Source organism: Cydia fagiglandana, chromosome 5 (assembly GCF_963556715.1).
Source record: "Cydia fagiglandana chromosome 5, ilCydFagi1.1, whole genome shotgun sequence".
Taxonomy (NCBI): domain Eukaryota; kingdom Metazoa; phylum Arthropoda; class Insecta; order Lepidoptera; family Tortricidae; genus Cydia; species Cydia fagiglandana.
Window position 1 is genome coordinate 10010880 of NC_085936.1, and position 26087 is coordinate 10036966.

The window sequence follows — 26087 nt, forward strand, 5'->3', positions numbered from 1 at the left end:
GTCTTTCGTTATAACTGTTATAAGTTGACATTAAAGTAATAGTATTTTAATGTAAATGTGTTTTATGTAAATTCTCTATTGTCACAGAAAAGAAAATTCTCTATTGTAGCCTTTATCGGGTAATGATTAATTGTTTTCACATCATTCTTAAATCTTCAAAACTTCAGGTTAAATGTGACGTTCCACGGGTAAAGGTACCTTATGGCGGTTGGCGCTTACGACGCGTAGCAGTATTCGTATAGGAGTCGTGAATAACAGCGTAAGCGCCTCCCGCCGTAAGTACTGAAATAGTTGCAGTTATATCCGCTTTAATCGTTCTGATATGCTAGCCTGCCTGCATGATGATACATAATTTGTGACATTCTACGGGTAAAGGTAGAATGTCACTAGCTCAGAACGGTTAAAGCGGATATAACTGCAACTATTTCAGTATAGTTAATTGAAGGTATTTCTAACCCAATCTCAAAGGGTAAATAGAAGCGATTGCATGAGTTTCTCATTTATATACATTATCTAAAACATTGTTCTTGGAAAATTCAAACAACTTGCTAGCTGAAAAAAATTATATTTTATGAGAAATTATAATTTACAATATTTCATACAGGCATCCGTCTTCAGTCGTAAACTTAAGCTAAAACTCTCACAATCTCACGCAAAAGGTAAAGCAACGTTAGACTATAATATAGTTTTAGCAATATTTGTGTAGTCATCGCCCAACCGTAAAATCAAATAGGTAAGAACCGTACCGAGACACGGACGCGGTCCACTCGCACGTACACGCGCGGCGCCGCACGCGGGGCCTCTTAAAATATAACTAATCACCAATACAATAAGTTTCATTGTGCTTTGTTTCCTTTTAACGCTACACTGTAATTGAAGACATTACAAACTCACGTCGGGCGTCATGTGGACGTCCATTATATAAAACATCAGTCTATAGTGGAACACCGCGGACGTCCCGCGGCCCCGCCGGCCGCGCTGGTCGCTGGACCGCGTGCGAGTCGAGGTACTAATGCACAAACCGAAACGTTCCTATGTACAGGGCATACACAGAGATTGCACATCAGTGGTTAACATCGATAAGAAAGTTTCCAATATTGTGCGCTAAGTTTCAATTTCACATAATCTTTGAGCATATCAGACAGCTGTATCTCAATTAAAGCTTTGCTATTGACAAAGTCTGATGACGTGTGCGTTCAAACGGACCTCTAACGGCGCGATAGAAATAAAGACGTAACAACAAATAAGTTAATACAATAAAATCATATATCTCCATAATAGAAACTATGTTTCTTACTATAAACAAGTAAGTCACTAAATAATAACACGAAGCAACACACTAAATCGATAACATAAATCTCTGAACATGGTAAACAAGTTTAAACGTGTACAAGTACCTATCTTTGTGCTTCACAATATGCCAATAGCAAAACCTGGCACGTAACTGTCAGCTCAATTCACCCAGCACATTTAGACCCAAATGTACAATATATTACATCCATGTGGTAAAAGCGTTCGTGCAAAAAACATTGGTATCGGTTTTTACAAGTCACATATTCGCTTTATTGAAATCCCTTGGGTTTCTAGTAAAAAAAGTTTATATCAAATGCATCAAAAATGTCCTTAAACACCTAACGTAGTTATCTCCCTATGTTCGACATGAGGCTAGCTGTTTGGAATTTATCTCGTACACGGATATTAGGAAGAAACCAAATACACCAGACCACTGCGTACACAAAAAAGCCTACAGTTAACGTAAGACAACTTGCGTCAATTCGTGTAGAAAACACCATATTTAAATATAAACAGCTTAAATAATAACATATATTCAAGTAACAAAATTCAAATGTACAAAAGTAACGTAATATTTCTTTAAATACAATAAATTTATAAACCTTTCAAGCTAACAGAACAAACGGTATGATTTTGTAATTATTATGTGTGTAAACTGAATTGGATCAGTGGAGTCGGTCGGTGCGGACAGAGGGCGCCACTGTCGCGTCACACGTTCCTCATCAACGCGGCGACTACTCTCCATCCCCATTATCCATTCATCAGGAAGACTGAAGTATACTTGATTGCGTACATCCTCCTAAGGCCATAGACATGTTTGTGCTTTGTAAATTGAATCCTATGAATAAAGTCAGGCCTTAGGCCTCGTTTATACAGACGTATTTAACCCGTGGCCTTCCACTTTCACTTAAGCTGTTTACAATTACTGGATTTTATAATCCTCTGTTAAGGAATTTAACAAATGCAGCAATCGCAAAAATCATTCTATGGAACTTGCTAACTATATAAACAAAAGTCGCCAGTAAATTCATTATTCAGAGACAATTTCAATATGGCGGTTTGTTTACATAGCAAGTTCCATAGGATGACACTTTACGTCAAACCACGCTTGAAAAATACGTCTGTCCTTTGAGGAGATAAGATGAGGTAATCTGTCGGCGCCTCCCCCCGCATCACGCCTACCCCCGCAAGCTCCGGAGCCACAGTAACTCTACGAGACATTTCGTAACTAAAATAAATACGTAATAGTAACACGGAAGCGACCCGATCGATACATTAATAGGAAGTCCTGTGTCGAGCCCGACCCGTGAGGATGATATAAAACACGCGTAAGTTCATTGGACTAGTTTGTTCAAATCCATCCGTCTGGACATAATAAATGTATTCTAATGTAGAAAGATATTATGGCAACAAACTTTACAAAAATCCTAAAACAATGACTAAAAGCAGCTCATGGTTAGCCCAAGACTCGCCATAACTTTTAAAATGCACAATTTAATATTCACCGATACAGACACATACATAAATTGTGAATAACTTCTTCATAAAAAATCATGTCAAAAAACCTGACGCGTCTCGCGCGGCCCGATCGCCGCCGGTAAAATGACTCCAAGGTTAAATGACTTAAATCTATCCTTACTTGCTCATTAAACATTGTAAGTTGAATAAGTTCGTCCATCCGATCTCAGTTCGTGAATGTAGGTACACATTCTGCCGTGTGAAATGATGATGTTTATATTACGTGTTATACACAATCACAGATTTGTGTCGGGGCACGTGGCTTAGACGAGGTTGTACTCCTTCAGGTTGGACTGTAGGATGGTGTCCTTCACCGCGGCAAACACGAACCGGATGTTCTCGGTGTCTGGAACACACACAAGACAAGTTACAACGGGAAACCAAAACCATTTATAATATCTTTTGTGGACAAACAAATAAAAAAATGGTAAAATAAATAATTTATTAAGTCACAATTTTATTAAAATTTATTATGATGGGACAACTTTACACACTTTATAATTTTACGTAAAATGGAATGGTTGTCTATTTGAGGAAAATGGTCTGAAAACTAAAACTAAGTACACACATCGACCTAGTCAGTTAAACGCAAATTTGACAGCTCCGAACAACTGACAGGCTGATAACGTCCAGCTAACTGGTAATCTGTGGGTCCCTTAAGCAGGCGGTGCCCCCTACACTTTACGCTGGCTCAATTTCGAATAGTAGGTTCTGCCATCTCCTGGTCTAAATGGGATCTTGACCTAATGCTTCGCGCCATGAATAAACCCCGTGTATGAACTGTAGGGGGCAGCATATTTTTCAGCCGTCAGATTTTTGGCGCGAGGCGTAAATGCGTCGTTTATGCTCCCGATGTAGCCCACAAGATGGTAGAACCTACTATGCACACGGAAACGTACCGACGAGAACGGTAGATGGTAGAACTTGCTTTGGCAATGTACATGTGCAATTGTGCACATATGTTTCCGATTCTGGCCACAAGAAGGCAGACCCTCCAACGCGCACGGTCCCTATAGGGGGTTTTTGGGCGGCCGTCTATAGTTCATGCACGCTCCCTATTCATTCATCTCAGCCATAAGACGTCCACTGCTGAACATAGGCCTCCCCCTTGGACCTCCATTCGTTCCGGTTGGAAGCGACCCGCATCCAGCGTCTTCCGGCGGCCTTAAGGTCGTCTGTCCATCTTGTGGGTGGACGTCCTACGCTGCGCTTGCTAGTCTGTGGTCTCCACTCGAGCACTTTTCGACCCCATCGGCCATCTTCTCTGCGCGCAATGTGGCCTGCCCATTGCCACTTCAGCTTGCTAATCCGGTGGGCTATGTCGGTGACTTTAGTTCGTCTACGGATCTCCTCATTTCTGATTCGATCACGCAGAGAAACTCCGAGCATACACCTTTCCATAACTCGTTGAGCGACTTTGAATTTTGAGATGAGGCCGATAGTGAAAGACCACGTTTCGGAGCCGTAAGTCACGCTCCCTATAAAGAAGTTAGATTATAAATAGTAGTCTCACCTGTCGCACATGTAAAATGTGAATAGATGATTTTCTCCGCATCCGGATTGAGGTCCACGAACATCCGCAGGATGAACTCGCGCGCCGTGATGGCGTCGCGCTGCGGACCTGCGCACACACACACACATACAGCTCTAGCGGTACCAGTACTACATACTAATTACTGAGACTAGAGATTACGATCTTCACTCAAACAAACTACGAGAGATCCCCTTATTCATAAAACTTTACGCACCTGAATTAGTTAAATTCACAAACAAAACAAACAAACAACACAAACAAATGTGTTAAATTGTGTTTAATTATGTTGTACTATTATCCCTTTCTTACAAATACATAAGCAGGAAGCGCTGGTGGCCTAGCGGTGAGAGCGTGCGACTTGCAATCTGGAGGTCGCGGGTTCAAACCCCGGCTCGTACCAATGAGTTTTTCGGAACTTATGTATCATTCGATATTCACCAGTCGCTTTTCGGTGAAGGAAAACATCGTGAGGAAACCGGACTAATCCCAATAAGGCCTAGTTTACCCTCTGGGTTGGAAGGTCAGATGGCAGTCGCTTTCGTAAAAACTAGTGCCTACGTCAAATCATGGGATTGGTTGTCAAGCGGACCCCAAGCTCTCATGAGCCGTGGCGAATTGCCGGGATAATGCGAGGAAGAAGACATATGCAGTGGCGGATTTGCAGCCTTGGCCGCTCTAGGCCCCAGGCCCTGTATTAACTACTAGCCGCCACTTTCTCAGCACGTATCATATAGACTGCCGCTTCTAATGTTTTGCCGCCCTAGTTCCGGGCCTACTGGACCTTATAGTTCGTTTTTTAGGGTTCCGTACCCAAAGGGTAAAACGGGACCCTATTACTAAGACTCTGCTGTCCGTCCGTCCGTCCGTCCGTCTGTCTGTCACCAGGCTGTATCTCACGAACCGTGAAAGCTAGACAGTTGAAATTTTCACAGATGATGTATTTCTGTTGCCGCTATAACAACAAATACTAAAAACAGAATAAAATAAAGATTTAAGTGGGGCTCCCATACAAAAAACGTGATTATTGACCGAAGTTAAGCAACGTCGGGCGGGGTCAGTACTTGGATGGGTGACCGTTTTTTTTTAGGGCAAATCCGCCACTGACATATAAAGACTAACGATTCATAGCTAATTCAGGCTTGTAATGCATTTATGAATAACGCCATAAAGCCCCATTTAGACGGATCAAGAACTTGAATGTGATTTTGACTACATTGCGGTATTTGGTCGAGCGACTGAATTGATTTTACTCTGTAATTAAAAATAATTATCGAATATTGCGTGCAAGTTCTCGCATCGCATAAATGGGGCTTGAAGAAAGCATCAAACCAGATGTTCATCGCCTTATTTACGACACAATAGAGATTAACCCCCTTATTCATAAACGCGCTACAAACCTCAATTAGCTAATAATCGTTTGTCTTTATCTGTCATTTTGACTTATGTATTTGTAAGAAAGGGATAAAACATAATTTTACTAATTCAGGCCCGTAAAGTTTTATGAATAAGGGGGTAGTAATGTTCTAGCTTACACCAACAAGGGAAACTCGGCAACCATTAGTGCTAAAAGAACCTTAATTATAAAACAAATGTGACGTTCCACGGAAAAGGTGCCTTATGGCGGCCGGCGCTTACGTCACATAGCGCCGCAATAATATTGGAGCGGCGTTCATAATATCGTAAGCGCCAACCCCCATAAGGTACCTTTACCCACGGAACGTCACAAATTAGCTTACCAGACGATACTAGCGCCTACTTTAGCATGGTACACAATAATTATGTGATATACTTAACAATAATCGAAATATAATAGTATAGAATAGTAACGAAATAAAAATGACGAAATGATGTTTGGTAAACTATCAATAATCATTACCCCAGCGAACTGATATACATGGAAGTATTCTGTCCGCTCAGTTATGACCCAACGTAAACTATTCGATTGTAGGCGGTGCTTACAAACTATTCGATTTGCAACTTCAGTTCGTCCGAGTCCGAGATGACAGTCAGTGACGGATGGCTAAATTGATTTATAAAAACAACGTTTTTTTGTAATTAAAAATGTCTTCATGTGTCGTGAAGTGGTGCAGAAGTTATTTTAGTTATATTATTTCACTTTTCACTTGTAGTAAACAGATAACTTCAGTAAAATTTGGAATAAACATGACGATTTGTTTTCAATACTACCGTGCTAAGCTAAAACGTAACAACTGCATACGACTTTCATAACAACATAAGACTTTTTAAATTGCGAGGATAATAGGGATGGTGTTATGCCAAATGAAGTAGACTATTTTATTAACTTGTGCTTGGTTGAGGTATTTTCTATATAATTATAAATGTAGTAATGAATTCTTTCTTACAGATTTGTACTTTCCTTTTTTATTTCATGAGATGGAGCTGTAAAAAAACTACCTAATTATTTCAAATTAATAATCAAATTTGATATTATCATTTTACATTACTTTCCATTCAAATTCCCACAAGATGCTATTCGCAGAGAACTATGGAAAAAAGCTGTCCAATTAGAGAGACATGAAATTAAGTGGATGCCTGGAAAGATATCTAGAATATGTTCTATTCATGAGATATAACTCGTGAGATAATCATACCCGGTCTCCTATATGTAGATGCACTTCCACTGAGTTAATTTAACAAATACACACATTATCTGAAAATGTTGATCATTGAATCCACCCTCTACCGTCACATGGTCCTCTCTCAAGCCATTTCCGTCAGTAGAAAAGAGCGGCAAATTTAGAAAATGTAAGCGCGCGAACGGGTGTGGTCCCATACAAAATTTTAATTTTGCACCTTTTTCTACTGACAAACTTGCTTGACCGGCTATATACATATAAAATATTTCCATTGGAACTGAAAGTGGGGATTTATTGTGACTCCGCCTATTCAAATATTTTTGACCCGATTCGTGGACCCATGTAAATTTTGCAGGCTGTATAGCCAGTCCGAATTCTAAGATCAAGTTTACCATACTTTTACAATGGCGTACTTGATCTTAGAAAAACGGACAGACTATACCTGAACGTGACTTCGCACTGCCATACAAATTGATAATAAAATATACAAAATACTTATTATAGCGGAATACATTTATACAACAATGATATATTTACTTATGTTGAGTTAGTCTGTCATTTCATAACAACATTTTAACTAGTTATCTTTTAATCTGCATTAAATTATTATACGTGAATTATTTGACTGGTTCTTCAGTGTATGGCATAAACCTATCCCTGTCCAAGCCATACTCTAATCAAATATGAACCGCAAACTCTCAGCGGCCAGTACGTACAGCAAGAAGGTTATTAGCGGATTTATGTCGCTGATTGGTAGTTATTGACATTATATGCATTTCATCTACACTTAGCTATGTACCATTAGTGTAATAAAGATGACTATTATTTTGTTTACCAGCTTTGATTACAGGCTCTGTAAACGCGTCGTCTTATTTAAATGTAGGCGTAATTTTGTATGTGTGCTAATTTGGCCCGAGAATTTGAACGGTAATGTTCCTAAAGGCGGTTTCCATACTAAATATATGCGTTCACTGCATTGACCATACCAAACTAGTACAATACGATACAAGTGCGAAAAGTTGTAAATTCGCAATGAGTGGTGACTGTTTCTTAAATCCAATTTGTTTACTCCGAAATCAAGCAGTATTACTATCCGGTATCCGGCCGGATAGTAAGACACTATCCGGTATCCGGCCGGATATTGAAATAGTGGCCGGATAGGCCGGATACCGGATAGTAACCGAATTTCCTGTGCATCTCTATAGATTTTTATTTATGTTTTAGTTTCAACTATTCCATGCTCATTATATTTCGATCATAGCAATCTAGCGAAATTTCACAGAAGTGATTATCAACCTGTCTGTGTCAGTTTTCTTTCTGATACTGTTATTGTCAAGACCATGTGGCGGTTCTCGCTTCAGACCTGAGTATTTGTAGGTATGATTTTGTTAGTTCATCTATAACATAACTCTATGATTGTATAACGAAAATATATTTTTTCTACTCCCGTACTTTTATTTGTCATTTAAAGGGTCGTGCACACACCTTTAAAACCCTACCTTATAGTTGTCAAGACAAGTCTATAGTATATTCCCCAAAAAAGCATTTGTGCATACACGCAGTATCTTTTTGGCGATTTTACGATACTTCGTGTAATGACCACTTAAAAAATATTGAGTGAAATACAGTGTTGCCAACCTTATTTTAAATGTCATCTCTGACAAATAAGTGAACCATAGTCATGTTTTTTTTTAATTTCATTCAGTCATTTATTCTTTTCCCGCCCATACCCTCCATTTTTGCTACTTCTTAAATTAAAAAGATTTGTTAAATTTTCAATTTTATTTCAAAGTAAGTGCTTGGTCGTAGAAAAAGTATTGTATGCAACGTTGTTTAACTGAGTCAAAAAATACTCGTGGCGTCTTTATTAACAATTTTCGGCTTCGCCTCAAATTGTTACTCACGCCACTCGCCTTTTTTGACCTCTCTTAAACAATGGTTGCATAAAATACTATTTCACCACACCAACTGGTAAAGGCCCCCTTGATTGCTCCCTTGAAACTGATAGCAAAGTTGCATTTTATTCACAAGTGAGGCAAAGTAATCAAATGCATATTTTGAGTTGTTTTCTTATGTTTGCTGGAAAAATTGACTTTCAAATGATGATTTTGAATGATAAATGTTGAATAACATTCATTTAGATTTAATAGTGGCATATATTAGAAAGGGACATCATGATTCGACCCTGAACCGCTGTCAAACTTTGGTTTTGTAGGAAGTTTCCTTTCTGTACGGTAGTACTATTATTTATTATATGGCCATGCCTATCGTGTGCGGCACGTCATCGTGAACCTTCTCGATATTACGCTACGTTGATATCAACTACATTTCAATATTTTTGCAGCAAAAAATGGTACATACCGTCGTATTCGGGAAAGTAGTCGACAAGATGCGAATACATGATTTTCTCCTCGAGCAAGTCCTTCTTGTTGAGGAAGAGGATGACCGACGAGTGTTGGAACCAGGGGTACGTGATGATGGTCTTAAACAACGCCTTTGACTCTTCCATTCGGTTCTGGAAACGCGTATACATTAACATTAGTTAAATATTTACACTAGGACTAGCAAGCGCAGCGTAGGACGTCCACCCACAAGATGGACAGACGACCTTGTTAAGGTAACCGGAAGACGCTGGATGCGGGTCGCTTCCAACCGGCACGTATGGATATCCAAGGGGGAGGCCTATGTTCAGCAGTGGACGTCTTATGGCTGAGATGATGATGATGAAATAGTTACAAACTAACGATATCTTGAACCTTGAGATTGAATATCAAAGCGGACTCTGCGCTCCATAGCAACAGCTTAGGAATGCAATTGGGAAGTTTTTATTATAAGCTATCTTGCTTACACAAACATTACGAGTATGATACTGCACTGACCAGTAAGTATCAAAGTAGCATGCATACGTTTGCAAAGTTACCTTATAAAACATTTCTGAATACTTTTTGTTAAATGTATATAAAAACCCAAATGTTTGTATTACCCAATAGTTCTACTTCTAAAGGTGCAGACGGGTCGATATAAGAGTAATAAAATAATATATTATGGAACTTACCTCATTTTCAGATTCGAATAAAATTTGATCATATTCACTAAGAGCTACTAAGAATATGATGGAGGTGACGTTTTCAAAACAGTGGATCCACTTCCTTCTCTCGGATCTTTGGCCCCCGACGTCTACCATTCTGTTGGAAAACATATACATACATTATAATTAAATAATAACTATATGATTTTCTCCGGTGTTTCTCAAAGTAACACACTTTGGACTTAATTTATGGAAAAGGATCCAAGGAACTAAAAATTTAAAAGTTTGTTACTCGTATTCTAGAACACGGGGACTGATTTGAAAAATTGCTTTTTGTTTTAAAAGGTATATCTTTAAAATTAGTTCCATTACCATCACGTCAGATTTTGATGATGGGAACATGTGAAATAAAGACAGCTCTTTATATACTATTATTGGAAAGTATCATTTGGCGAAATTGAGAAAATAAATCACATAATTTGATAAAAAGCACATATTATAATGAGCATGTTAGACTGTTTATGAGGTAGGTTCTTTTTTTTAAATTTATTATTTAGCAGGACCTTTATACCCTTGTATACATCGGCCCTATCATGTCCGTTTAAGTAGGTTCTTGTTTAGATTATTTTGCATAACTTCTTCTGCTGCAGAATATATGTATGTATTTTGACTCAAAATACTTTAAGGCACAATTTTCGAGTCCTTAAGCAGTGTGATTAATACTAATGTGACAAGCAAAAATATAAAAACAACACCCACACAATATTGACCAAGCTGTTAAAACAGGAAGTAAGCACAAAACCAGATTATGTTAAAATATATATATTTAAATAAACTCGCAATTTTTCCCAAACTATAATTTTACATATAACAAGAACATGTGTACTGATTTACATAAAAATATTGAATAGTATCGTAACATTCGTAACGTAAATTCGTTACGACAAAAAATATTTACTCATTCTAGAAGCTTGTGAAATATTGCGAATAGTTAAATGTTAGTAGTTGAAAAATTAGTGACAATAAAAAGATTTAAAAAAATCATGCACAGATAGAATAGGGCAATATCGTCAAACCATCTTCACCTCGACTGCGACGGCGCTGGTAAGGCATACAACTACTACTTACAGGAATGATTGGATTTCGTAGCATGTTATACCACTGAATATTAAACATCTTAAGGATTTCAGGAACAAATAGCTTAGCGAGGCTGGACTAGCTTTCTGCAGGGTCACTCCAACTTCACGCGCTGAGACATACCTAAATATGATGCCATCAAGATCAAACGGATACTCAAGGATACCGGTAGTGGGCTGACGCGCGCGAAGGATGTCCTGCTCCGTCGGCAGATAGTCCGCCGCCTCGATTCTGGCCAGATCGCTTAAATAACTGAAATACATCATGCACAACTAAACAAAGCACCTATAAATACGCATGCAGAGCAGACATACACCGATTCTTAAACTATACACCAAAATAGAAGCAAGACTGAAGAGTTCGCAGACATAAAGCGACGCATGCCCCGCAAAGTCCAAATGTTACCTAAATCGTATCTCCTCCAAGTCAAAGGGGTATTCTATAATGCCCGTCGTAGGCACTCTCACGCGAAGGATGTCTTGTTCGGTCGGTAAGTAATTGGGTGCCGCCACGCGGTCTATCTCCTGCAAGTAGCTATAGAAAAAAAAAACCCTCAATCTCTGGCTTCGAAGTAACAAATATGAAAGCTAACGCTTTAGTGCCGAGCGTCTAAATGGATTTTAAACCAATCACAGCAGTTTGCCACATGGCATTTTAGTTTAAAAACGCGCGGATGAGTCGTATTTAAACGTCAATGTTGCTTGGCATTCCCGGTCCTGACTTTCGTATGCCGATGCTTTCTGGACTATAAAGACAAGTGTCTGAAACGAGTGTTTACGATTGGTGTGTAAACTAAACTGTAAACGAGTTTTATTTCAGCAGTAACAATCGATAGTAACGCGCTCAATCTACTGAAGGATTTAATTTCAGAGATTGAATCGAAAGTTTACCAATAAAGGCGTAGCATTATTATTATTAATTTGCTTATATGGCAGCGTCCTACAATGTTATAAGTCCCCAGAGGAACAAATGGTTTAAGTAAATGGCTGCCATCCACTCAGCTTATTAATTTTAATAATACTTTATGACAATATATAAATTATAGGATAATCGAATCATGTATAGATGATTAGTAATAGTGAAATAATAGTATCTACAGTCATACAATCAGAATGATGTAATGTTTTGATAGTTACGTCTGTTACTACCTTTAACTGTCGATATTACTAGACGCTCAAAGGCATATCATAAATATTACAGTCGACATTCCACTCATTCGCTCTCACTCAACACGGGTTTCTCGGAAAAGTGAATTATACTTATTTTATGGACATTGCGCTTGCTGTAGAACTGTGTTGAGTCAGAGTGTGACATTAAACTAGGGGACCAATCGCCATCAAATACATTTGAGCGGACATGGTGCTCACAAATAGAAATATCACGTCTTTATGTTGAACCTTAAGGACCGATCTACCCAAATTTGACGCAGCGCAAACGCAGTGTGTTATACGCGTTGCTTTCTTGACTTACACTTTGTTGTTAAAAAGAATGCAACTTTTTTCCGAAGATCGATCCAGTATTAGATGACTATTGTATTCAGCGAATATTTGTGTCACAGTCTCTTTCGTCCTCGTAGACAAAAAATGGGACAACAACACCAATCTTCCCTGATTTCCCAACTTATAGACAATATACAAGTATACATACTATTTGGCAGAGTCAGTGAGCTGGTACTCCCGCCTGCGGTCATAGCACTCCTGAATCCCGTTGTCGGCCCACAGACCTTTGATCGCCTCGACGTACGGACTCTCGAACGTGGTCACGCTCTCAAAGTCGATTGATGATATCAAATCCGCCTTTTCCTGAAAATCATTTGTAATGCGTTAAATATAGGCATTCGTCATATGATCGATTTCGTTCAAGTGAGTAATTACTTCCAGAAACGGTGGGCAGTGAGAGCTGGCGGTTTTATCTGTCTCCTGACGAATACTGAATTTAGGTCAACTATCAGGAAGTCATTAACGCACTAATGGATAACAATGTTTAAAATATGTTGTTTTGTCAAAACGACTACCTAGAAGTAATAAAAAATCACATCTTCAAGAAGTAAACGGGGACTTCACATATACACCTTTAAATTTCTTCGCAGATGTATGAAGGTGTATAATTATATGTGAAGTTTTCCTTCACCGAAAAGCAAGTGGTAAATATCAATCATATCAAGTTCCGAAAAACTCATTGGTACGAGCCAAGATTTGAACCCGCGACCTCCGGATTGAAAGTCGGAAGTCATATCCACTTGGCCACCACCGCTTGTTGGTTGTGCTGTATAAAGCAAAAAAAAAAAAACATTCCCTAAAAAAATATTATATACGCAAAGAGATAACTAAAAATTCGGTCAAGATCCTTATCATTCACAGACAAGACGGTAAACACCAGGTTTAACGTTAACCGGTAGAATAAATTATAAGTTTTTAAGGCACCTAAACTGGCCCTGAGTACCTATTCAATTTTAGGAACAAGGGTTTTTTTTAACATTTCCTGCATAAAGTCTATATTGCGTAATAACTTGTACTTGTGTAAATCCGATGAGACGTTAAGTTTTCTATTGTTCGCAGGTTGGAAAACACCTACATTTACGGATTATCTACCTACATAGGAAAACGTTCAAGCTAATAACGAGATGTTTAGATTTTAAGTTAGGAAATTGTATGTACATTATTTAAGTAGATTTTAAGATTGACTTCTTCAAAATAAAAAAAATTATATTAATGTTATTAATATTTTGATTTCTATATCTAATATAAAAAAAAACATAACGAGATCCTTCACTGCTTAAAATAAATTTCACCACACCAACCCGAAGCAAATATTAAATGTAAAATATCAAACAAAATCAAACCTAATCAAATCCAAATGAATGTTATTAAATATTTATCATCCAAAATTATCAGTTACAAGTCAATTCTACCAGCAAACATAAGAAAACAACTCAAAATTTGCATTTGATTACTTTGCCTCACATGTGAATAAAATGCAACTTTGCCTATCAGTTTTTGAAGTGCAGTAAGCCTTTCCGAGCAGTGTGGTGAATAATACAATACCTATATTTATGTTATATTACTATTAATTTAAATTACGCTCTTAATACCTATTTATATAGCTGTAAATTCACGATACATGTTTGCGTGAAATGTGACACAATACGGAAATGAAATTCTAAATCGAACTTTTCCCTATGCTTGTATGATTTTGGAGTTTCCTAAACTACATAATTATTATTAATTGTCGTAAGCTACTTCTCTTCTTGGGAAATGTAACATAACAGGGGTCTACAACTTCTTGTAAATAATGTATAGGAATTCAGATTTGTAATTCAATCTGCCACCGTTCTGAGTGATACTAATTAATACATGAAAAAAATATTAATTTTCCCTGCACTGCAATTATTCTACCTAGATTCTCGACGCGCCTGCGCTACCTACAGGTAAATATTAAAGCAAACTCAAAGCATTATTTCTTTATCTCTTCCTCACGGCTCATGCCTGGGGGTCCGCTTGGCAACTAATCCTAAGAATTGGCGTAGGCACTAGCTTTTACGAAAGCGACTGCCGTCTGAACTTCCAGGAACTATGCTTTATTAGGAATTATCCTGTTTCCTCGCGATGATTTCCTTCATTGAAAACCGACTGGTAAATATCAAAATGATATATCGTACATAAGTTCCGAAAAACTCATTGTTAAAGGGCCCACTGATTAACAACAGTCCGCCGGACGGTATAGGCCTGTCAGTTGTTCAGAACTGTGAAAATATTGTTTCTAACTGACAGGCCCATACCGTCCGGCGGACTGTTAATCAGTGGGCCCCTTTACGAACCGGGATTTGAACCCGCAACCTCCGGATTGCTTACCGCTAAGGTAACAGCGCTCTAAAGCATTATTTCTTTATGTTGTGTTTTAATATAACCGCTAACATTCGATCGAGCAGACTGCCGAAATATTTAATCTTATCTGCTACATGATCTGAACACAAGCATCTACTGCATGTGAGTACATCCAAGGCGCGGATCATACTGTCAATCTGTCATATAAAAATACCCGGAAAACGTTGAATAATTAGCATAGCCCGGTTTTTGAAGGGCAAAAATGTATCAGTCCTGTAGTGACCAATTAAATATCAATATTGATACAAAACTATTTCAATCATAATAAAAAATTTGACTCCTTGAAGTAAATATTATTATTATTAACTAAGAGCGTAATGCAGCTATTCATATACCTACATTATGCATATTTAATTGTATCGCAACTATTTATATACATTATCACATCTGATATTGATTCGCGGTACTGACGATTTCTAAAATTACATCGGATAATAAATCGAAAATTAAAGAATTACATGATTAGCTTAACTTCAAATTCGGGTAAATTCATCTGTCAGATTATGCGATATTGGTATTAAGGTAATAGGGTAGATATTTGCTGAGGGCCGAATGGATTTACCCGAGTTTGAAGTTAAGCGACACAACATACATAGACGATGAGAGACGTCCTCATTTTATCGACACGCTTGTAATATAAGTTTTACTAGTCCTCGAACTATTTAAACGTTAAACCAAATTGACCCGTACAACGGTAATTATATTAAGATAATTAGATTTAAAGCCACTGGCAAATGGGCCTGGATGCGAAGTGGGAAATGATATTGATTTGCTCTTGCCTATATAGGTACGTCCAACAGTGTCTATCGTAGACTGCTAACGAGAATCATTTTGAGTTATTTTATTACACTAAACTACAAAAGTAACAAGCTAATATAGGGCATTATCTATGAAAAGGGACCTTATTGTCGATGGCGCTTACGCCGCACAGCGTCACGCGGCATTTTATTTATATCGGAGCATCGTTAATACTGGCGTAACGGCTCGGCCACGACATCGAGCGACTTGCGACGGCGGCAGCGATAACCATAAGTTGGAGCGAAAGGTCCGATCGCTGTGTCACGCTCCAACCTATGGTTATTGCTGCCGCCGACGCAAGTCGCTCGGTATCGTGGGCGAGCCGTGGGCCATCGACCATAAGGTCCCTTTTCGTAGATAACGTCACATATAATCACGATCACTTACTAAATTGGACGGAACCCCGTATTGTATTTTGAGTAGATCCATGGCCCGGATCATACTCTGCATGGCCATGAAGATGTTCTGGTAGACCAACTTGATGAAGCCCCGCTTGTCGTCGTCGCTGTAACCGGAGCCGTGGATGATTCTCATCTGCTTGATGAATGTCGACTTCCCCGACTCGCCAGTGCCTGGTGGAACAAATTGTTATTTTATTTATTTATTTATTTATATATTTTTATTTATTTTTATTTTTATTATTTTATTTGTTATGTTAAATTCATTGTATTATACCCTCTTAACTTTTTGGACGCCAATGACCGATATATGCGCACCGTAGGTTCAACGCCAAAGACCAATTGAGTCGCTTAACTTCAAACTCCGGTAAATCCATCTGTCAGATTATGCGATTTTGGTATTAAGAAAACGTAATAGGGTAGATATTTGCTGAGAGGGTCCAATGGATTTACCCGAGTTTGAAGTTAAGCGACACAATTAATCGGTCACAGACCACAGAGCAACATAGACCTACGTGCATATGCATAAAGTTCAATTTCAGTTTTGACATTTCGGTGACGTGGCATCAGCGTGACAGCTTTTGTGTTTGACACTGCGTCGAAAAGGTTAAGGCTCACGGTCCTAGCTCAGTCAAGGTATTAAATATCGACACGAACAAAGTGCCAAAAATTTGTATACACTACCATAATGTTTTTTTGGGTAATATGGACGTATACACATATTCTTGACACTTTGTCCGTATCGATATTTATACACCGTGTTTTTATTGAATTCCGTTAACTTCGGAGTATGGTTAAGAACGTTTAAGTGAACTAATTGGCATAGTTAATTAAAAAAAAAAAAATATTTTTGCTTTTTTTTTTAAAGAAAAAATTAAGTTTAAAAAGTAATTAAATGTAGCATATAGCGTTGTTGTAACACGGGCATTACATTTAACTCAACCAAACAATTGAAATCTGTGACATATCAATGTCATTTCGAACATCGATCGACCGAGATTGTACTTAAGTTTAGTAGCAAATGTATGAACTCATTCTTAACACTAACCAATATGTAAACCAGCCCTAAGGCAAGTGTACACGCTTGTAGAGGCCTTATAGGAAAAAAATAAATTATTGATTATCTCCGAAATGGAGTTAATTAGAACATCGGTGTCTTTGAGAAAGTAACTTAATTTAAGCTCAGGAATGCACCCTCGAAATTAACGGAAATAAAAAAAAACACGGTGTATAATACCTTGACTGTACTTATTCAGTTCGATGAAATTTTAGTAATTTTCAATTGAAACAGGCATTTGTTTTGTATGGTTCAATTTAAAAAAACTTCAACTCTACCTATTTCCTACTCGCAAATTTCACTAGCAAATTTTGAATTTTTGATTTGTATTAGGAAGAGTAAGCTCTCACGAGCAAAAACTAAAATTATCGACTATTCAAAAATGTTCGGATGAAAATGACGACTTCAGGCACAGAGAAAAAAGTACATGGAGATCTCACTCCATGCATCAGTTTCGGTACTAAAATGACTATTATTGTCGGAATTATCAGTACTGCAAACTACTTGACAATACATGTTGCGACGACCGAAAAGTCTATGCTCAACAATTTCCAGCTAATACAATGTATAATAACCGGATTAACCGGTACTCTATTTTCAAATCCTTCTGCTTGTAATATTATTTGTAAAATATTGTTCAATACAATTTTCCTGAGTCGCGACACTCGAGTCATCTAGCATCAAGTTGTGGTACTGATAATTCTCGATGCTAGATGTCGACGAACGAAAATAAAAGTCGTTTTGGTACCAATGCTGATGTATGGAGACTATGGAGTGGCCACTCTATGCTTACTATTATTCTCTATGCTTCAGTCAAACCGCATTTACCGCTCTTTAGCCAAAGTTCGGTTGTGCAATGAGGAAAATGCAACGTCAGCGATACACGGTACAGAGTCATGCTCTACAGCTTGGCAAAAAAGAGTGGAAATTAAAAAGTGGCAACACTGTAGTGTCGTCCCTTTCAAACCAATTTATATAAGAAAACGGAACGATACTACAGTGTTGCCACTTTTAAATTTCTACTCAATTCATATGTACCTACAAAATATTATTTAATTACGCATTTTAAATTTGAAATCTGCCTTTGCCCATATCTCGGGATCAAGTTGCCTAGCTCACCCCAGGCTTCGCAAGTGAGCCCTATAAAAATATGGGGACATCCCTCGGTTGATGATGATGATGATTGTGTCAAAATTTAATTTGGACCAGACCAGACTCAGACTCAAACGCTAAATGTGACGTTCCACGGGTAAACGTACCTTTTGGCGGTTGGCGCTTACGCTGTTGTTAACAATACCCCAATACTAATGTGGTGATAAACGCCAACAGCCACAAGGTACCTTTACCCGTGGAACGTCACAAATTATTTATTTAAACAGTTGTCATTATTGGGGTCACTACCATGGAAAACTTTAGCCAATCTGGTTTTTGATCGAAATTGACTTTTATCTGTGTAGGTATGCACTTGAGTTTGACATGGCGCTGGCAGCAGCATTATAGTAGCCACATTGAATATTGTATATATTAGTTTAATATTTACGTAGTTACATACAAATAGGGCATGCTCCCGGGAATTCCCGGTTCTCAAATTCCCGGGAATTCCCGGGAATTTTATAGTGTCAAAAGAACCGGTACTGAAGACCCGGTACCGGTACTTCCCGGTTCTCATCATATGACTATTTTTCCCATTTCAATAGTAGTAATGTTTTAGTACTTTAGCTAGGGACATTAAATAACATTTAATAATGGTGATATGAAACGGGGGACCCAAATAACCCGAGAAACTAACCTAGTAAAGTAAGCATTCCAGTATTTTAAATCAATATTACGGATAATGGTAAATTGTAAAAAATCAAGCAGTTTTCTATTTCAATTTTGTTTTTGAAACATCGCTCAGTAAGGTAAACATACTGGTACTCGACGCGGTCCCAGTACATGTCATCTTGAAACTTAAGTCATTGCCAATAGAGATGACAGCAAGGTGTCATCTATTGGGCATTAGCATTTCGAGCACTATAGTACGTTTACCTTACTTTTGTGCCGGTTACATAAATTTCGTAAAATAGGTTGGAACGCCAATTAAAGTGTCTTTTTTTAATACAATAGGTAATTTATTAATATTTCCGCAACTATGTATATGAAAATAAGTCATTTATAAAGATTGTAGGCAGGCATTTATAAAGATTCTTAGAAATCATCATAAAATGCCTTGGGAACCGGGAAGAACCGGGAATCCCGGTTCCGGCCATGCCCAGAACCGGGAAATGAAATTCTTGGTACCGGGACCGGTACTGCATGCCCTACATACAGACATACTTGACTATTAGTTCCGGTGGTAATTTTCCAAATTTAATTTTTTGTAATATAGGAGCCAAACGAGCAGACGGATCACCCGATGGTAAGCGATTACCGCCGCCCATGGACACCAGCAACACCAGAGGGATGCAAATTGCAAATAATGTTAATAATGTTCACAAGGGGTCCTCCATGAATTACATCACACACGATTTGGATTTTTTATAACCCCCACCCCTTGTCACACTTTTTCATAGGAAGAAGATAGATCTTTAATATGTACTTGGAATGACATGGCTTCACCAAACTTAAATGTGAAGCGTTACTTAAGAGGAGGACAGACTACAGAAAGTTACTTTCATAATATTACAATATTAGTAGATATATAAGAAAACTTGACGGAGATGGCGGGACGACTTAAGCAGGCCACTGACGAGACTTCCAAATGGATGCCGTTACAATGGATTCATCCAAATGGACGGCATCCTAATATTAAACATTGTACGTTTTTGACATTCACGGACCGATTTTGGATTGCAGCCACGCTATTTGGACTGTTGGAAGGCTCGTCAGTGGCCACCTTTAGGCCCACTTGCACCATTCCACTAACCCGGGGTTAGCCGGTTAAACCTGGAGTTACCATGGTTACCAGTACAATTTGACACTGGGTTGACGGTTAAACCGCTTAACCCCGGGATAGTGGGATGGTGCAAGTGGGCCTTAGACGCCTTCATCAGTGGCTGGCCGGAGAAGGCACTACAACGGGAGTTGTGGAAATCAGGAGGAGGGCCTTTGCCCAACAGTGGGGCACTACAATAGGCTAATTAAAAAAAAACTTCATAACTTAAATTTATATTTAAATTAATACTTAATAACCAATGGGAACAGATGTATTTTTGTAAGTGTGTGGGCAAAGAAAAAGAAAAAGGATAGTATGTATACCTTGAACTTGTCACTGTGAACTTGACTTTCTAATTAGGAACGATTTGGTTGGTGACGGGCGTGGCTAGGCCAGCGGATAATGATGATTTTACTGCATTTTTAACGTGATAGGTAGGAAAGATACAAAAAACTCTTCATCCTTGTCGTATCCTCGTGGCTGAGGGACGTGACGAATGTGGACACTTTTCATCAGTGCTCTCTAAGCCGGTCTGTCTTGGGCCCAGTGCATGCTAGCCTGCAATGTGGCGTTTGTCTCTGACGTTATTCTGTCCGCCCAACGCGTGGCCATACGTCCACCCCTATCACGCACGAAAAAATCTTTTAAGAATATTTTGAATGTTTTTGTTTCTTATTATCTTATTAATCTAACTATGCTCACCCTTGAAAGCTAATACAGGATTTATTGTAATTTGTAAGTAAAAAAAATCCTGATCATAATTAATTCTTCTATATACCGAAAATCGTAATTCAAGATCAAAAAAACTAAGACAATGTTGCCACTTTTACTAGCGCGACTTGTATTTATGTAAAAATAAATAAATAAAAGTACTTTTTTTTATCGTACGAGTAAAATTACCAATAAGTAAATTATCTTAGCGTGTTTATTTATAAACAGGAATTTACTATTTTACAAACAAATTATTGCAGTGGCAACCTAGTCTTACTTTTTTTTTAATTTTAATTCAAACCTAACAGAATTACACTACTAATAAATGAAACATGAGTCCATTATAGCTTGCAAAAAATATAATGTGGCTTTTACTGTTCACTAATTAGTATTAGTAACCTAATGTAAAGGTGTGCCTGTGCCTCACAACAATTTATGGAGCATGTCATACTGGCCAATTCGAACTTGAAGATACCTACGTCAAATATTACGTTTAGATACGATATGGATTAGATATGTCAGTGTCAAGTGACGATTTTGTTGGAAGAAACGTCACATTTGACACAGACATATCTAATCCATATCGTATCTAGACGTAATATTTGACGTTATCTTAAAGTACGAATCAGGCCGATTGACCACTTATCATGGGGCATTTACAGGAGAGACCTACAAGAGATATGGCAATCCGCTTTTAGCAGTGACGAGTGACATATGTTGTGAAAATTACTTAAATCCAATACATATATATCTGGTGTCAATTCCAATACAAATTTAGAATTTCCTGATAAAATTCCTGATTTCCAAATATTTTTCCTGACATTCATATTTTTGACGACCTCCGGGGGGGCTCGGTTTAGCCGAGCTAATTTAATTATAAAGATTTGTTAATTAATAATTATGAAGTTATTGATAAGTTGAGTGGATCGCATTCATTATTTTTTTGGATTAATTTAAGTAAGTAAATAAAAAGGTACGTACTTTATAAAAAAGTCTATCTATTCAAAAAAAATCCTGACATTCCCGTGTTCCGTCCCCATTCCTGACAAAAGGCTAAAATTCCTAACATGTCAGGAAAACTCCTCGAATCTTATAGGCATTTTAATCTATAGCAACGTATATGTTTAGAAAAAATGACTTTAATGAAATGGAACTACTGATGACGATCAAAACGGAACTCTTTAACGATGCATAGTTCACTTTGGCGATTTGTCCTCTTGGCTAAATTTAGTAAGCCAGTAACATTTATAAATAACATTTTTATCCAGGTTTAGGCTGATGATCATGGAATCCATGAGGGATTGAGGGAACTCCTCAGATCTTATAAGCATACATACAGCGATTTCTGTATTTTCATCAACAAACTAAGCATTTACAGTTAAAAAGTGCCATATGATAAAGAGGAACTCCTGATAAAGACTTTTTTATTAGATTAATTATTACTATCCACTGTGTTGTTGCTAGTTCTTCCACAATGCACTTCACATACAGCCAATAGTTTATTTATTCTACGGTGACATAGAGTTGCCACCCAGACTATAAGTTACTGGAACGTATAGCTATCTCAGCTTATCTCTCTGTAGATAAATTGAGTCAAATTACACAATGTGCAATATGATCCTTTACAGGTAAGTTTGCAAGATTGAACATTATTACATCAAACTCAGACCAGACTCTAAAGCAAATGTAGTTTTACATAGATCTACTGCCCAGTTTGGCCTAGTGGGTAGTGATAGTGACTGCCTGTCAAGCCAATGGTCCTGGGTTCGAATCCTGGTAAGGGCATTTATTTGTGTGATGAACTTAAATATTTGTTCCTGTGTTATGGGTGTTTTCTATGTATATAAGTATATACTTTATCTATATAAGTATGTATATTGTTGCCTAGCAACCAAGCTTTGCTTAGTTTGGGGCTAGGTTGATCTGTGTAAAATGTCTCCCAACCCCTAATATTTATTTATTATTTATAGATTAGGCTGGTGTAAGGTCCCATTTTATCTATGGACCTTTCTCTGCTAATGTAGGATAAGTATTTTAATCTTGTAAAATATTGATAAAATCGTAATTAGAACAAAAATGCCCATAAAGATTGAAAATAAATCTTATTTGAAATAATAAATGCCCATAGCATCCGCTTTTAGGTTAGCCACTGACTTTTAATAAAAAAAAATGAACCCCCTTATCAAATAGGCTGGCCGGTCCAAATGATTATCACAGAAAAAAAAAGAGGGAAAGCCAAAGGCCATAAAATCTGGCCAGCTAACAATATATGGCAAAGCCAAAGATCAAACTATGGCCCTCAGAAAATAAAAAAAGCTAAGACCCTGGAAATACGGTACTTGTCATTTAGCTATGTAGCATAAATTTAATATCAGTGATTTTTTTGTAGGGTGCCATACCCGAAGAGTAAATACGGGACCCTATTACTAAGACTCCACTGTCCGTCTGTCTGTCACCAGGCTGTATCTCATGAACCGTGATAACTAGACAGTTAAAAATTTTCGATGATGTATATCTATTGCCGCTATAACAACAAATGCTAAAAAGTATGGAACCCTCGGTGGGTGAGTCCGACTCGCACTTGTCTGGTTTTTCTTTGTGTTAAGCTAAGGAAAGATGGGGTGAGACGAACATAGTATATTTTGCTTAGGGCAAGACAAACAGTATGAGGACTCCATACAAGTGTTTGTCTTGTCCCGGTGATAGTCTTACCCCACCTTACCTTATATTCTTAGATTTCTTGGATCACAAAATACATTTATGATTAATTCCAAGAAGTTACAATACAGTACAAATATAGTATTAAGCACTGATCAATAGAAAAAAATGCTGCCTGTGAATGATTGTGTAAAATATAAAATTTGCAGTCATAACCTCAGTAAGCTAACACATTATAGATACCTACCAAAATGAAAGAGAGAAAACCAAAAAAAATCTCTTAAGATTGTAGTGAGAAAAAAAAGCAATACAGATTATGATCTTATCTTTAAAAATATTCAGTCTGCAGCTAAGAGTGTGTACAAGTAGAAAGATAAAAAGTATCGGTAATGCAAAAAATTAAAATTTGACTAATATACCTATGAACTAAACATAAAATCAACAGGTTCCGACTTTTAAAACAACACTCAAATTGACTGAAAACATGCAGTTTAGAATTTGGCCAAATGCCACAGATTATAATCACAGCATTCTTGGTTAATTAAAGTCAATGCATGGTTAAAATGCTTAAATTACAAAATAATTATTTATCAACACTTAAAATATTTGGTATGGTCGCTTAAAGGGAAGATTGGCTTATCAGTTAGCAACCATTAACATTTCCCTGTATTTTAATTTGTGCCAGGTCACTGTCAAGGTATTCACCAGCATGTTAATTAGAATAAAGAAGTAACTTACCAAGCAGCAGAAGTTTGAGTTCTCTCCTGGCATCACGTTTGTCCTTCCGGAGTACCCGCTCTATTTCTTGGTTGATTCTTTTCTGTTCTTTGGCTTCTTCTGACATGCAGCAGTCCATGTTTCCTCAGGGCGGAGGGCCGCAGTCCTTCCTCGCGCGCGGAGCCCTGTCCTTTCGGCAGGCCTTTCAACCAAGGCACACCACTCCTAGAAAATACATATTTCACATTGACACCTCGCGAATTAAACAAACGTTACGAATTCTCACAATATCACGTACCGACGGCACGACGCGCGAACAACCATCCGAACGCGAAACGATTCAATACTAAAACCGACAATCCGGTCACTGGGTGTGGTGACTTATGATCGGTCATATACATATACGCTGCTGTCAACTGCCGACATAAACACTTTGAAATTCGTTTATATACGAGCGTGGAGTCTTAGGAAGCGATCGTATATTCTTGTTATTGTAACTAAATTCAAGAAACCCATGACTATTCCCCCACACGTGTGTATTAATAAGATTAAAACTGTGAGCAAATAGCGGATTGATGATACCTAGGTAATCTACTGATAACTAGAACGGCCTATGTCTAGGTTACGATGTGATTTGCCACTGCATAATAGACGCCGATAGGAACCTCATGGGTGCACTTTCTTACTTGTTACGTACCCGAATGTTTATCCATAGGGCACGATCAAATGTTCCACTTCAAATTATTGCACTAACCACGATTAATCACTCAAGTCATACAACGTCCGCCTCTCTCAATATGGCGCTGGGCGATTTTTGGCGATGTTCTGCGCGTGCGTTGTAAGAGTATTATTAAAATAAAAAAAATGTGAGCCGAAATTCAATCAAGCTGAGGAAAAAATTATAATTGAAAAAAAAGTGTCCGATAGCTGATTTTTTTCCCCACCCGATTATGAAAATCAGATATAATTTTCATTCTCATCAAAATAATTGACAGCTATGATGTATAATGTTGCTGACTTTTTCATAGAAAAATGCAGAAACTTAAATGAATTTAAAGTAACTCAGTATTATTATTTCTGTTTCAAAATAATTTAAGATAATATTTTATGGGAATTAAAAAGGTTTTCCCTTATATTAATATTAAATATATATAATAACCTACAGAGGCACTGCCAGAGTCCTACGCCAAGATAAAAATAAAATTATCTATGGTCATGTCAACTCTTAAGTCAAAATCGGCGTAGGTAGTCAGCACCTTGAAACAAGCAGTTTGGTCTATAGTCTATAATTCTATAAAATAACAACATGTAAATTTTCTTTTAGCGCCACCTAGAGTTGAATAGTTTAACTATTATGTCAGTATACAAACTAGGTACCCTTGTTAAGTTCTTAGTTCTACTATTGGCTAAGAGATGGCGTTAAATTCAAAAATTACCTTAATTTCAAAAAATACAGACTAGATGGCGTTGGAAATTCCCATTTCTAAGATAAATTTTAAATTCCTTCAAATACCTACCTTAATGCTTTAATAATCAACTTTTATTGATTTAAATATCAACATTTTGATTCCTTTAGAAAACAGGTATTACGTGTAGTGTACCTACTTTGCAGGGGCTAATACCTACATCATATTGCATGCAAATATATATTACCTATATAATAATATAATATATATATTGTATTAAAATGAGAAAGGTAGGTACCTAAATAAGTCCTAGCCCGCCGTAACCATAATATAGTTGCCATCCGAGTGTAACATACCTATTGGGTACCTAAATATTAAGGAGAGAAAAAAAAACAATCACCGCCATAAAAAAATATATTTAATTAAGTACATATATG

General features: G+C 37.5%; 1 protein-coding gene across 5 annotated transcripts; it reads right to left on the reverse strand.

Moving 5' to 3' along the window:
- Positions 1-549: 549 nt before the first annotated feature.
- Positions 550-25241, reverse strand: LOC134664439 (guanine nucleotide-binding protein G(q) subunit alpha). 5 transcript variants are annotated; one of them, XM_063521094.1, is made up of 10 exons: positions 24942-25241; positions 24266-24469; positions 16177-16361; positions 12755-12909; positions 11513-11641; positions 11231-11359; positions 9998-10127; positions 9304-9457; positions 4325-4432; positions 550-3157 (listed from the first exon to the last, which is right to left on the reverse strand). In XM_063521094.1, the coding sequence occupies exons 2-10, from the start codon at positions 24381-24383 to the stop codon at positions 3075-3077; spliced, it is 1191 nt and encodes a 396-aa protein (XP_063377164.1). In that variant the 5' UTR covers positions 24384-24469; positions 24942-25241; the 3' UTR covers positions 550-3074. The 5 variants fall into 5 exon arrangements, with proteins under 5 accessions (XP_063377164.1, XP_063377161.1, XP_063377160.1 ...); XM_063521091.1 differs by lacking the exon at positions 11513-11641; XM_063521090.1 differs by lacking the exon at positions 11231-11359 and having other exon boundaries at positions 24942-25240.
- Positions 25242-26087: the final 846 nt, after the last annotated feature.